The following is a 15,007-nucleotide window of genomic DNA, read 5'->3' on the forward strand; positions in this document are numbered from 1 at the left end:
GAAAAACTCAGCTTATGATTTTGTCCATATAGAACAGTCAAATTTCAAGTACATATTTTTGATTCTACAGCGGTAATGAATTGTTGGAATGATGTGTGCCGGCTTAATTTCTTGATGCCAAATTAGTCAATATATAGCACTTGTTGGCTTGTGATCATGAGTCATGACTGATCCCAAAATACAAGGTCAATTCAATTTAATTCCGATGATTAAGGAGCTAAAAACATAGGGAGTTTGAAATCTAGAATATTGAAGCCTTGAATTGTTTTTCAATATTGACAGTGTGCCACCACCCTTTTGTATTCTTCCTGATTTAGTTGGACATAATCACAACTAGGAATGATACTGTCGATCTAAGACATATTATTAACTATTAGTACTCAAAATTTCATTAAAACACCATTAAATTGCAAATATCACTCCATCACTAATTTTAATAGACATTCTTTTTTAAAATATTTTTTGATTATGAACCAAACATCAGAAAAGATTTTCCACAAAGAAAAATTCAATGATAAAACATTTTTCAGGAAAAAATTATAAAAAGTAGCTTCCGTCGTATCAAACACACTCACTACTATTTTGAAAGGTAATTCCCATTGTTAAAGTATTTCAAGTTATAGAGAACTCTGCTCAAGAAAAGTAATAGTATTAGGTGATTGGATTAAATGCCTAACATCATCTATACATTAAAGGGACATAGATCATGGCTACACAAATAATAATTCTACCAAAATACATTCTGATAAAGCTCAAAATTATGGCAGAATAAGTTGTTATTCATTGTTCCTCTTTATAAATCTATTCAAAAGCTGTGACAAAACATTGATCTTTTAGGCTAAAGTTTCTCCTCCTCTAGGTACTTTTTTCAAGGGGAAGCAAAGGGCATAAGGTTTTTTTCTGGGTACTAACATAACCTAGAACTATAGACCTAGAAGACTTTCATTTACAAATAAAAACTAAACATACGGTCATAGTCCTTAACATGGGAAAAGTGAAAAAGATTGCTCCATGCTAACTTTCCTGCCTGCAACATTGATATTGCTTATTTTCTTCTGGCACCAGAGTAAATAATCCCTCCTTAATCTTGGTAAACTTAGTACTCTTGAGACCAATTGTAGTTCCACAAGTGACGCGAAAGTTGAATGACTCAATCGACCTTGTTGCTGTTTTTGGAACTTTTTCACTATGCAGTTGCCACTTCTTTGTATATCTTTCAGCTTCCTCTCCTTCTGCATAGAGAATCACATGATTCACACAGTTTAAAAACTAAAACACTAGGAAAGAACTGGAATTAATTAGTTACGAATTTCGTCACTGATCTGTCGTAATAGGATGCGACAGATTTTGTTGATTAGCTACAAAATTTGTATATCGCTAATTTCTGTTTTATTTAGTAGTGAAAGGCATATTCTATGAATAAAGATGACAAACCTTTTGAAAGTCTAATTTGACATTCATAAAAAGCTCGATTTCTGCTGTGTCCAATTGAGTTCCCTGGACACCCTTTAAGGCCAAATTAGCTTCACGTTTATCAGCACGAAGGAACTCCCAGAAAACCTGCATTGTCTCCTTTATAATTTCCGCCAACTTCAGGATGGAGATGATATCTTTTTCCCCTTCACGTCCGCCTTGCTTTTCCTTGGAACGATCATCTGCTAGACGGTCAAAGTACACCTCGTTACTCATGAATCGAGCTATTTTAATACGAGAAATGAAAAAAAGTGTACCTCTAATGCTCGGGACTTGAAGAAAACTACGGAGAATGCACCTCTTCCTGACATAATTTTGGACTCGCGGTCCTTGAAACGGCTCATCCTCCAAAAATCTTTGCAAAAGTACTTGAAATTGTTGGTATTCTCCAGCTACTTGGTTATATGTGTGATACTCATGAGGATCATGTTCTAGCAATTCCTTTGCTTTACCATATTTCCAACAGAGAATTTCCCATGAAAGACAAATTTGCCCAACATATACTATTTCCAAGTCTCTATTCATTTCACTAATGGATTTATTAAGTGCAGGATCAGCAAAGATCTTCCTTTGTTTGTTTGCCAAGAAGCTTGGCAAAGCAAAGGCTTTGGTTATTGATATTGATGACTTTTTGCTTGACATAAACACTTCTGAATCCTTAAGCTGAAGGAAACCTATATTAAAGAGTAAAACATCAGAATCACCAGTTTAAGGCTCAAAAAGAACATTTCAAGTAAGCTAATTCCAGGTCAAATGAATTCCTTTTAGGGTAAGGGTAAAAAATGGATCAATTTCGCCCTCCGTTACAAAGTGTCTTGTTCCTACACTGTTGCCAAAGGGGCTCGATTTTGCAATAAGGGCTTATGGGCAAATTTAGACCATTCACAAAGTTCAAGGGCAAATTCGACCTTTTCTAATAGAGAAAAAAAACGTTCCTTTTAGCATAGTCTAGGGGTACTTTTTACCATTTACTTTTCTTTTTATTGTTTCATCTGTTAATTCAGCTAGTGTTTGAGAATTTTTATTTTGTCTAACTTTTCCTTCCATACAAGTCCAAGGTGTAGGTTGATTGTGGGGTTGTGCTATTCTCCCTCAAATAGAAATTTGATTAGAACAAATTGGAACTAAGTGGAAGGACCAAAAAAAAGTCGGTTGAATATCATTAAAGGCCATTGATTATAACTTCAAAATTATTAATTGCATGACATACTTGGAAAAGGGACAGCAAAAGCACCCCTTTAGGCACTGATGATGGATACTTTAAGAAGTGGACATTATGTCACACTGGTCTTTTCAAAGGATTTAATGGTCAAAAATCTTTAAAATTATCAGGCAGGACAATAAGCATGTGAAACAAGTTCAATCTTGAAAACATAAATTTTGTGGTTCAGGATACTCATTGCTGAAATTTATTTCTATAGCATTGCTGAAAATGACATTACTAATGGGACTTTAACATCCAAACAGGTGCTGACCCACCAAATATTAATACTGAAATGGACAGAAAACAAATACTCCATCTGTCCCCTTTCAATAGTTGATTTAGCTCTTTTCATGCCCCCTAAGAAAAATCATAAATACATTATAATTTATTCAATTATTCCTATTTATTAGATTTTTTTTTTTTAGAATTGAGTAATATTAAACACAACTACTTCTTCAATGTCGAGGATACATAGAGTTGAAAATAATTGTCAGCTTTTTAGTCTTGAATTCCTAAAGCGAAAATTATTTTAAAATAATTTTTTGAGCTAAAGCGACAATTAAAATGGGACGAATAGAGTACATACTAATTGTTACACACCAAACAAAAAAGTAACAATTAAAGATGGAAGTAAATAAATTTTTACCAAACAACTAAAAGAGGGGTAGTAATAGTTTGATACTTACTGATAGCATTCAATGTCTGGTAATTCAAGATGTCCAATTTTCTCATTTTTTCAGCATAGCTCTTGTAAAACATCTGAATTTCTTCCATACAATCTTTATACCCAATCTTTTCATCAATTTTCAGTGGCTTCAAATCCTCTACTACCTTAGGAGATTCACAATCTTCTGATATAGTAGGCAACCCTGCAATTCTTGAATTTTTCATTTGCTTGACTAAATTCTGATGTTCTAATAAGATATCACATTCATCTTCATCATCATCTGAATCTATATCCCATGATTCTCGACTCGAATTATGATCTGAAAATTCTTGCAAATCATCCATTAACTTCATTTCCTCACAATTCAGATCTGTTTCTCCAACACTGTCAACATTTTTAGAAGCAAAATTATCTGTATCCCATGATGGAGATTCTTGAAAATCATCCATTAACTTCATTTCCTCACAGTTCACATTTGTTTCTTCAACAGTGTCAACATTTTTAGAAGCAAATTCATCTGTTGCAATAGAAGATCTTGAACCATGCAAAGAGGTTTCCAATTCTATAAACCCCATGCCATCATTTTCTTCTTTGTCAGTTTCCATCAACTGATCAATATTCAAGAATCCATTAAGACGTCCATCAGAACATGATTCATGACTTGTAATGAAAGCCTCATCTCCAATCGAAATTCGACTTAAAGATTGATTTTTTGGAAACAATTGAATTTCATAACACATATCTTCAGAATTCTGTGATTCCTCATCACTAAAAACTTCATCATTTTGCTTCAAAATCTCTTCTTCACAACAAATATTTTCAACATGGTCCACTGTTTTTTCTTGATCCTTAGGTTCTTTTCCATCAAATACCTCTATTTTTTCTTGATCATGTATATATTCTTGATGACCACTATTTCCATCATTGAAAAAAGAGAAATAAAACAATTTTTCATCAGAATTTTTTGAATGATCATCAAAACTCTTATCAATCTCCTTTTTTTCTTCTTTTTCAGACATTATAACTCCTTCATTAAAATTCACAAACATTTCTTGAACTGAAAAACTTGTAGCTTCTGGCTTCTCCATAAATCCAAAAGAATCTTGCCTAGATATATATTCATACTTACTCTGCACAAAAACAGAACTCTCTGTTCCATCAAATTCTAATTTTTTGTCATTTTTGCAGTCCAATTGCTCATCTTTTTGGGAATTAATGGCACTAAAATCTGAATCATTCCTCTTAAAATCATCACCATCCACAATCCTGCTACAAAAAAATTAAAAAAAAATTAAGCAAATGAAAATCCCATTTTTTTTTTTAAAAAAAAGAACTAATAATCTGATGAAACAAAACAGAAGATTTATGTTCATACCTGTCTATGTATTTCTCCAAGAAAAAGAAAATCTTGAACATAAACCAATACAAGAAACCCCATAGAAAACAGACAAACCAAGTCAATGTTCTATACATAAATTGACTCAAAAACATTTTATTAAAGTGGGGTTTGGTCATAAAGATTTTCTTGACACTCATGACTTTTCCATGTACAAGTAAAGAAAAAGGGACATAATTAGCTTAGTAGAGTATTGTAATCTAAGATTCATTGGAGAAAGTGGAGAGACCACTAAAGTAGAACGAAATTTTAGGAGGAAAAAAAAATCCTAAGCATCTGCTAAATCAAGAATGTTTTTTTTTTTTTGAAGGCCTAACATGTTGGCGAAGATTGAGGAAATGAGAGATTTTGTTTAGAGAAGAAATGAGAGTTAAAGATACACGAATGATCAAAGTGTGTAAAAATGAAAGAGAAGTGAAATAAATTTATATGCTGAGGTTGCCAAAACAGGACAAAGATATTTCTGTGGAGGTCATTTGCACTTTTATCCTATTTTGTGCTGGTCTTTAATTATGCCCCTCAAAGCAAATATTATGTTTTGCTGTACACAAGTTTATATTTTCGCGTCATGATATCTTATAAGTTATGTCTCGCATTCTTAAAAAACTTATGACTCGCTAAATATAAATTCTATTTTGAAGAGAAACGAACGACCAACCCCCTTTGAAGGGAAAATCGTGCAATTAAATATTTCTGTGGAGGTTAAATTATATAGACTTTCTGACCGTTTGAAGTTGCTTCTTTTTCAAATCAAGGGTCTGTGGGAAACAACCTCTCTACCTTTCAAGGTAGAGGTAAGATCTACATATACTCTATCCTCGTCACACTCTACTTGTAGGACTATGTTTGATATGTTATTGTTGTTATTGTTGTTGTTCTTGAACTTAAATTATATAAACTGCCTGTATAAATTATCAATATTTTTTGATAATGTAAAAAAATTCTTTATACTGATTATAAGAATCTGATTTTTAGATTCTGTTTGAGAAGTTTTGTCGGTATAGATTTCGGATGGTTTTGGTGGGTCTTCCTTTTTTTTTTTTTTTCTTTTTTTTTCTGTTTGTCTTCACTTAACATTTGACACGTTTCTTAAGTGGAGTAGTACGGGTCAAATTTCGTTAACAATGAAGAAAGTCGTGGACTTTTTTTTTTAATTTTGTTTAATAAATAATCTTAGGTGTTCAGTATTTAAAATTATTGACTCGATTAATTCAGAACACATTGAATGGACTTACTACGAGAATAACTCAATTCAAATCGCCTTAAATGGGCCTACTAAGAAAGTAAAATGCTTTTTGCTAATAGGTTCTCCAATTAAAAAAGGAAAAACTACACAAAATACTTCTAAAATATAAAATATTTATCCGCCTCATGCCCCATCCAAAGTAATTTCGCTTTATCCTAGCGGCCGGAAATATTTACCTGACATACCCCTTCGCCCAAACTCCTTTCTCTGGGATACCATCACAGTATATTTATATCATGATGGTATCATGGAGGGATTAAGAGAAGGACTAAAACAGTTCTCTATGATACCATCTTAGTATATTTATATACCACGATGGTCCCATGGTACTGAGGTGTCTCATTGAAGGACCATCACATTATATGTGTATAAGATGATGGTATCATAGAGGTTTTTTTCGAGAAAAGTGTATCTTTTTTAATAAATGAATATGATAATCTATAATACCATCTCAGTATATTTATATACTATGATGGTATCATGGAGGATTAAGAGAAGGACTGAAGCAGTCTTGCATGATATCATCTTAACATATTTATATACTATGTTGGTATCATAATTTTGGGGGCATCTCGGGTAAATAGTTTCAATTTTTTTGGGGATACCAAAGTAATGGGGGTATGGACGGGTAATTATTATGGTTTGAGAGCGCACGCGCGTTCTTTTCCCATTAAAATATTCGAACTTAAGATTTTTTTAATTAAAAATAGAGAATCTCAACCAAGGATAGATCCAACCTAAGGGTGTCGGGTTCATCTGAACCTAACATGATCGGCGCAAAGCATAAATTTATGTATAGAAATTATAATAAATAATAGTATAACCTCATAATTTTAAAAAGATTACTTTCGTTTATGCTCCTTCAACCAAACTTAATTACCGACTGTAGCTCAAATATACAAAATCTATACATTGATAAGTATATTATATGTAGAATATAAGTATATTATATGTATAGTAAGTGTATATTTATATTTTAAATATACAAAACTTTTATTGAGCCGAGGGTCTTTCGGAAACAGCCGTCCTACCTTGGTAGGAGTAAGGTCTGCGTACACTCTACCCTCCCCAGACCCCACGTTGTGGGATTTCACTGGGTTGTTGTAAATATACAAAACTTATACATTCGCTGCCTATTTTGTAAACTAGATAACCCAGAGATATTGGGTTGTAATTTTCCCAAAATATAATGTGCGCATTGCTAAAAATCTTAAAGACTGAACCTATAAAACTTAAATCTTAAATCCGCCTCAGATTCTCAGATCTCAACTATTCTGCAACGTCTCATATGGTCATAAAGTCATGTTTGGATGTTTGCTTTTTGGAACGTTGCTTTACTCTTCTTTTGGGTGGCAAGTCTTTTGCCTTTGTACTTTGGCCTAGTCAAAGACGTGAAGACTAGTTCTTAGCACTAAAAAGGAACAGCAAGGACTAGGTACAATATGTAATATCGTTTGCATTAATTTTCTACTAGTCTAGTAACAAAATTCTCGTGAATGATAGTTATTGAATATGTACATAAGAGGCTGAAATTGCAAGAATCCAAAAGTTTCTTCTCTTTATTATTATATCTCTCTCTTTCTTTCTTTTTTTGTTTCTTTTTCTAATAGTGGTTAAGGTTATATGTATGATGTAAAAAAAAAAAAAAAAAATATAAAATAAAAAAATATAAATGATGTAATCTAACTAAATTACACTAAGACCCAATAAGGATAAGTCATTTATGTTGAGATTGGGGGGCCTACAAAAAGAAAAATTGTGGGGTAACTTAAAGAATTAAATCTTGGACATAAATTATGAGCGGTAAGCGGTCATTTTTTTTTTTACCTATATGGAATAAATTCACTGCTTTGTTCTCTCGAGCAGAGAGTCTACCGGAAACAGCCTTCCGATCCCATAAAGATAGTAGTAAGGTCTGCGTACATCCTACCCTCCCCAGGCTGCACTTGTGGGAATACACAGGATATGTTGTTGTAGTAGTATATGGACTAAATTCCTTTCATATCTAAATTATATGCATAGTAAGCAACAAATGTAATAATTTGAAATATGTTCCTAAACAATTAAAATTGTTTAAATACACCTTAAAAAATTAAAAAGTGCAAGTATACCCCAACACGACTTTCGCCTTAGGGTGGTGATTTGGACCTGTTTAAGTGACATTATTACATTTGACATAGATTATAACGGTGAAGACTTTTACGAGCTTATAAGTTAAATGAGGAATATATATAACTCAAATTAATAGGTTGTCAATTGACATTTTTTTTCCCGTTTTGACACGCTAGTTACAACTTTTGGCTATGGAATTGGCAAAAAGGCAATCAGATTTGGTATAAATGGCATTCATAAAATCAGTGGATTGAATTTCTCCACAGAAGGTAGAATTAGATTCCATTTCCACAAAATTCAAATAATGACATCCACTTAATAACCAATATGAGATTTGGTGCAACTGAACCAATTTGTTTGGCTATTCGCATGACTTTGGGTCGTCAGTGTTTACTGTTTACTAGAGGAAGAATAATAAATTTCTTTTGCATTGGAATGACTCTTTTTTTTTTTTTTTGGCCTTTTATTGATAATAAAAAATTCTCAACATGAATAAGTATAAGTAATGGAGGCTAGGTCTTACCTTACCAATCCTAGTGAGGTAATGAAACATTAACTCTTTGATATATTTCTTTATTGAAAATAGTCCTAATCCATTGATAATAAGTGGAGACAAAAGTATTTATTGAAACATACCGTACAGTTTCAACAAAAACAAAAGATATTCTTTATATAATTGGTTTGTTTTGGTCCTAAATTATATGAAGTTGGAAGATATAAACTCTTGATTTAGAAGAGCACTTGTATTTTTAATTCTATTTTATGTTCCTCATTCCATAAGGGGGAATAAAATAACATAAATAAAATTACATTTCTGAATGTGAGTTTTCGCTAATTGTTTTGATATATAATTTTTATCAATTTTAAGAATTTGTTAAATATTTGTAAGAGATCAAAAGTGCTCATTTTGACAAACTTAAAGGATCAAAATAACTCAGAAGTATATTTAAGGACTATTTTGAACCGACCCTAACCTAAGGGATCATTTTTCTTATTTTGTCAAACCCTTATCCTACCAACTGAAAGTAAAAGTGCTAAGTACGAAAGTAAATCTAACTCGTATTAATTTTAGATGAATACTTATTTTTTAAGCTTCTTTTATTTCCTTAGACTCCGTATCAATATGAAGAACGTTGTAACAAAAAAACATATTTCGCAAGACGAAATAGCAATCAATTAAGATAAATGGGGAAAAAATCCATTTGACTCATGCATTAATTGTCTAGTGAAAAAGGTAAAATTCAATAGGAATACATTATTTTTCCATCCAAATTTCCATCTTTTGCTGAACTTAATGTGGAAAAAGATGGTGGAAAAAAAAAAGTGGAAAAAGATGGTGGAAAAAAAATGTGGAAAAAATGGTGAACTATCTTACGAATTTTCCCAAAACTTTCTTGCTGTGAGACACACAAAAAGATAATTTTCTTTTACCGATTTTAGACACTTTCCTTTCAACAAAACAGTACCTTACTGAGATATCAATTCTTTTTTCCTTTAATATGTCTGCTATTTATAACATGATAGTAAATGCATGTGCTAAGGAAAAATTACCGAATAAATTCCTTACAAGTTAACATGTGAGAAGGAAACCTCAATTGAACCATAGCGATTAAGAAATATATATTAATCACTATATTTGAACTCATAACAGATTGAATTTTGTGACCTTTAAACCATTAGATTATCCCTCATACTTTTCGTATAAAAGTTAAATAACACAATTTATCGTCACATCAAATGTTCGTAAGGTAGGCTTGTCAAACAATTAACAAAGATTTTCGGTGGGGGATCGGATGCCTAATGTTTAACTTCATTTAATAATATATGCATTCATGTCATTGAAGAACCACCAAAAGTTGTGAAGAAAGGGTAACTACTCTGTAAAAATAATTAGAGATTTTGAATTTGAGTCTGAGAATGGAATTACCTTTGGTAGGGAACTCCCGGGTGGAATTTCCCGGTGCGAATTCAAATTAATCGTCTATCCTATAGGTGGGGCTTTCCTATGCTGATCCTAAATTAGTCGTTTACTCTTGAAGTGAAATTTTTCAGTGAGAATCTAAATTAATTCTACCTTAAAATGAATACCGGATATTAGATGAGAAACCAAAATATATTCCTGCCATTGAGGTGTTGCAAAATGTACACGAAAGATGATGCATTCAAAAACCGCCCCCGTGACCCATCTATGTCACAAATAAACAGCGGCCGTTAGCATGTTTGTGAATTAATGATATCAGATATGCATGACTTATAACAGAAAATGGCATGAATAGAAACAAGAAGTACGTCGATATGCTCATACTCATTTTTTTTTAAGCTTCATATTTTCACTAGAAAACAAATCGGTACCACTTAATGCTTCATGCTATAACTTCAAATTCTGTTCAATTAAGCACCATAATTGAATATTGGCCCAGTTTTCATGGTAGATTTTATATTTTACAATTAAATTAGAAAGGCTACAATACAAAAGCCATATTTAGGAGTATCAAATGGGTGGTTGGATTGAATTTGAATGTGTTAGAATAAGGAGCCGTTTGGACATGGTTTGAAATCATGGTTTCAAATCATGTTTTGAAATCATGTTTGGACACGTAATTTGAATATCTTAAGTTGTATTTTCTCTTATAGACAAATAAACCCCACAAGTTGTGAGAACTATCAAAACATTTTAATTCTTATACAAGCTTACCAAATGAGCAATTCATAGTTCATAACAAAATTAATACGCTAATAAAAGACCTTAAAAAATACAACATCAATTGATCAAACTTTAGTTCAATAAAAATGAAAATTTAACATAAATAGTAATGTAACTGCTCTTTAATATAAGATAATATAATCCTCCTGCGTGGTAGACATAAATAAAGGTTGGTAGAAGTTAATGAGTTTGGTAAATGGTTGATGGGAGTAATTGTTAAAAATATTTACCAACTTATGGGTCTTTTTTTATAAAATATAAACTTATGGGTCAAGTTTTATATTTAAATTTTTTGAAACCCCAAATCATGTTTTTTTGGATGATTTGGGGTTTGAAACCATGAGATGAAATGCATGTCCAAACGCTGGTTTCATCTCATGGTTTCAAACCGCATGTCCAAACGCCTACTAAGTTGAGTTAATAAATGGACGGGTCATTACACTACAAAAAATCTCTATTTTCTCACTAATTTTCCACTGAAAAATGTTCAGTGGCTATCTCCCACTAAATATTGGTGGGAAAAACCTAAATAGTAGCGTTTTCACAAAAAAAATAGAAAGTTTCCCATCGTTTCAATAGGAACTTGTTTCCCACCATGCGTTTTCCTAGTGAGCTGGTTCGGTGGGAATGAGATGGGAAAATCATGTTTTTTATAAAATAAATTTTCCACCGAATGTCAATGGAAAAATGTTTCTAGTATTGTTGACCCCGCTAACCCTTTTCAAGCTCATGTCACGTCGAGGTGCTGCAAATAAAAGAACAACAAACTCCAATCAAATTTATCATAATCGATTAGTTAACATGTTGTTTGACCGTGTTATAAAACACGGAAAAAGTAGCCTTATAAAATTATCTATCGAGCCGTGAAAAAAATTGAACAAAAGACAAAACATGTCAACCAAATCATGGAGTAACTCCTGATGTAACATTAAGGCAAAACGTTAATTGGGTCAGACGGACTAGGTCAAGATGGACTAAATAATGAACTATAGCCCAACCCATCCAACTCTTTTCAAATTATAGATATATTTTTTATTTAATTACTAAACAATGAACCATAGCGCAACCCATCTAACTTTTACCAAATATCAAGTTTTGTTTGTTTTTTATAATTTAATTAATATCAAACAAAACTAACAAAAAATCTTCATTACGGCTATATATAATATATCAAACAAAAAAAAATTCAAAATTTCTCATGTGTCAATTAGGACTACGTATTTAGCCCAAATCAACACAAATTTTTAGATGAATTGAAATGACACAATCATTGACCCGCCAAAGTTAATATTTCCAGCTTTCCACCACTAGTCATAGGGGTGCCACCATAACGACCCCCTTCCCCTCGCCCCCCGGTCTCCCCAAAACATTTTTTTTCTTTCTGTTTTACTGGAGAAAAAACAAATCAATATTTCAGTAATGAGCTACTCCATCATCTCTCCTATCCAGAGTACTGTCAAAACAGTTCTAGATGAAGTTCAGGCTATACAATAGGCAGGTGAAGATGAAGTTCCTTAACTTAAACTATTAATGTCGTGGTGAGGAAGCTTACTAGTATGCAACTATGCATGCATCGAATTGACACCTGTAGTAAAAAAACCAAATTGCACAAACTTCCATTGAACTATTCAATATATTACCGTTATTGATGAGAGAAGCACCTCTCATCCCAAATTAGTTTGGGAAAAGTCATAGTATAGCAATATGAAATTGTGACCCCGTAAGGGTAGTAAATTTCATAAATGGTCACAACCACGTAACTATGATTTTTTCTCACTAAAGTTACATAACTCTCAAGGTAGGTTAAGGTCTACGTACACTCTACCCTCTCAGCTTATTTTGTGAGATTTTATTGGATTTGTCGTTGTTGTTGTAAAGTCACATAACTATGTTTTCTAACAGAAAAATCACAAAAAAATCAATAAATGTAGGTATTCATCAAATAATCGACCCCAACTTGTTTGGGACTAAAGCACAGTAATTGTTATTTATTCTTCTTAAAGGTTTTTACTCCACATAGTTGACATCCTGCCAATAGTTATTAGCACTGGTGTATATATCTCAATATCCTAAAAAAAAGGAGAAGGATATGTTGTAAAATCACTTTGAACCCCCAAATTTGATTTGAATGGCCTCTTTTGAGTTTCGACTTTTGACTTCATTTGGTTCTGTTAGAGAGTAATGGGCCTTATTCGTGAAGAGTTTTTGCACGGATTGTCTTTCAAAGGTGCTGGTCTTAATTTAGTCATGCTTTATAAGGCAAAAGTTTGTCTTGCGAAATTTTGCGAGACAAAATATATTTTTTTTTTTAACTCTATTGAAATTCTACAAAAGTTAAGGTCTAACTTTAGCTACGAAACTCTGTCTTGCGATTTTTTTTTAACTGAGCCCGGTTCGAACCCAGAACCTCGAGATATTTTAGGCGAAGAAAAAAAATTAAAAAGACTAGCAATTTGAGGGCAAAAATTAAAGGTCACTTCCAAATAAGAAGGGAAAATGACCTAATAATACTACTTAAGACCCTATATTACAAAAAAATAAGGATACTTTTCTTTATTTACAAAACATACCAACAAAATTACAAAACATAACGGATTTGAATCTTCAACATACCCGCGATTTTGGGCTAAATTTAAGGAAGAGAAAAAATTGATTTATGAGCCCCATGATTTTTAGAACCTGATTTCAGTTTCCTTCTTCATCAAAGTTCATTTTTAATTCAGAAGTTTCTATCTCTTCACCACTGTTTCATGGTGCCATTTTCATTAAAGTTTTCATCCTTCACTCAACTTCATCCATGAATTCATCTTCATTAGCCCACAAATTTTCTGTTGCTACGGGTACCTCCCGTTTTTATTTTTGTAACGGTCCACTTCCAATAGTGATCTAGTTTATTTGTGTTTTGGGTTCCATTTGTTGTGCAAAAAAAATGACCGAAAAAACTATATCTCAACTTCACCCCTGATTTTATTCAGTTCTCATTTTAAGTTTTCCCAAGAAGTTGAAATAAGAAGAACCAGGTTTTAAAAAAAAAAATCACTTTTAGCCATTGAAAGAGATTGAAGCTAGAGTTCGAAAAATCGATTTGCCGCAAATGAACTTCGTTATGAGTGGGTGATATCTCAAAGAACTTGAATGTCGAGGGGAGTTCGAATCTAAAATTTGGAGCTATTTGGTTAAGTTTTGAACTAGTTTTGACTAATTTTAATTCCTAGTTCTTGCGTAGTAAATTGTGTAGTTAATTTTAAATGTATATGAAATATGTATGGATATTGTATATATCATGTATCAAGTTATCTGAAATCTTTATTAAGAAATCGTGCCTTGTTTTTAAAGTTTTAACCTGAATGTATAATATTTGTATAACATGTGTATGCGAACATGTAGTAGTATACTTCTTCCCCATTTTCTTTCATATATATGTAAATTATATGAGTGTAAGATTGTTTGTCTATACACTTATGTCCCCTTTCTATAAAATGTGTATAAACTGTATGCTATATGTCTACATATTGTATGTTTTGTGTATAATTTATGAATTACTCATCCAAACATATTATTTTGTGTATAATATTGTTGATTCTAGGTATTTTAGAGAGATAATGATATCAATAGACCAAAATTTGATATTTGATTGTTGGTCATGACAATACTAGGATTAAGGTTGGAGATTTACCAATGAGAAATCGTATAGTATAATGGGATAAGGGTCAAATATACCCCTCTACTTTAGTTTATTGGCTAACTTTGTCCTCCGTTAGCCAAAGTAGTCAAATATACCCCGCCCGTTACAAGTTGGGGCCAAATATACCCCTATCGTTAGAAACGTTTCAAAAATATCCCTCATTTCTAATACATTCCCACATAAACAAGTCTAGTCGTTGGAATTGGGTGACATGGATGACACATGACATTTAACTTATTTTATGTGGTGCCTATGTGACATTGTTTTAAAAAGCAATCTAGAAAATTAATTTTTTTAAAACAAATCTGAAAAAAAATGCCTTTTATGAAAAATCTGAAACTTTTTTGTTTTAATAAAACCCCTTTTTAAAAAAAAATATTCTCGAAAATTGGATATTTTAGTTAAAAAGTTTAGAAAATGTTTTTTTTTTAAATCTAGAAAACTGTAAAGTATTTTTTTTTTAAATGTGTCCAATTTTTTTTTTTTTAAATCTGGGTTAATTTTAAAAAATCTGTAAAAC

General features: G+C 32.0%; 1 protein-coding gene across 2 annotated transcripts; it reads right to left on the reverse strand.

The window, feature by feature from the left end:
- Positions 1–740: 740 nt before the first annotated feature.
- On the reverse strand, positions 741–5,169 carry LOC132641589 (uncharacterized). Of its 2 annotated transcripts, none has more exons than XM_060358627.1 (5): positions 4,720–5,169; positions 3,364–4,613; positions 1,731–2,147; positions 1,435–1,655; positions 741–1,232 (listed from the first exon to the last, which is right to left on the reverse strand). In XM_060358627.1, the coding sequence occupies exons 1-5, from the start codon at positions 4,878–4,880 to the stop codon at positions 981–983; spliced, it is 2,301 nt and encodes a 766-aa protein (XP_060214610.1). In that variant the 5' UTR covers positions 4,881–5,169; the 3' UTR covers positions 741–980. The 2 variants fall into 2 exon arrangements, with proteins under 2 accessions (XP_060214610.1, XP_060214611.1); XM_060358628.1 differs by having other exon boundaries at positions 3,364–4,610; positions 4,720–5,167.
- Between the last annotated feature and the right edge of the window lie 9,838 nt (positions 5,170–15,007).

This window comes from Lycium barbarum, chromosome 5 (genome assembly GCF_019175385.1).
Source record: "Lycium barbarum isolate Lr01 chromosome 5, ASM1917538v2, whole genome shotgun sequence".
NCBI classification, from domain to species: Eukaryota; Viridiplantae; Streptophyta; class Magnoliopsida; order Solanales; family Solanaceae; genus Lycium; species Lycium barbarum.

Excerpts from the sequence above, each read along its gene's own strand:
- LOC132641589 (XM_060358627.1), bottom strand. The coding sequence starts at position 4,880 with ATGAGTGTCAAGAAAATCTTTATGACCAAACCCCACTTTAATAAAATG. Across the intron at positions 2,148-3,363 it reads CCAGACATTGAATGCTATCA|GTTTCCTTCAGCTTAAGGAT; the intron begins GTAAGTATCAAA and ends TCTTTAATATAG. Across the intron at positions 1,233-1,434 it reads TCAAATTAGACTTTCAAAAG|AAGGAGAGGAAGCTGAAAGA; the intron begins GTTTGTCATCTT and ends TTCTCTATGCAG.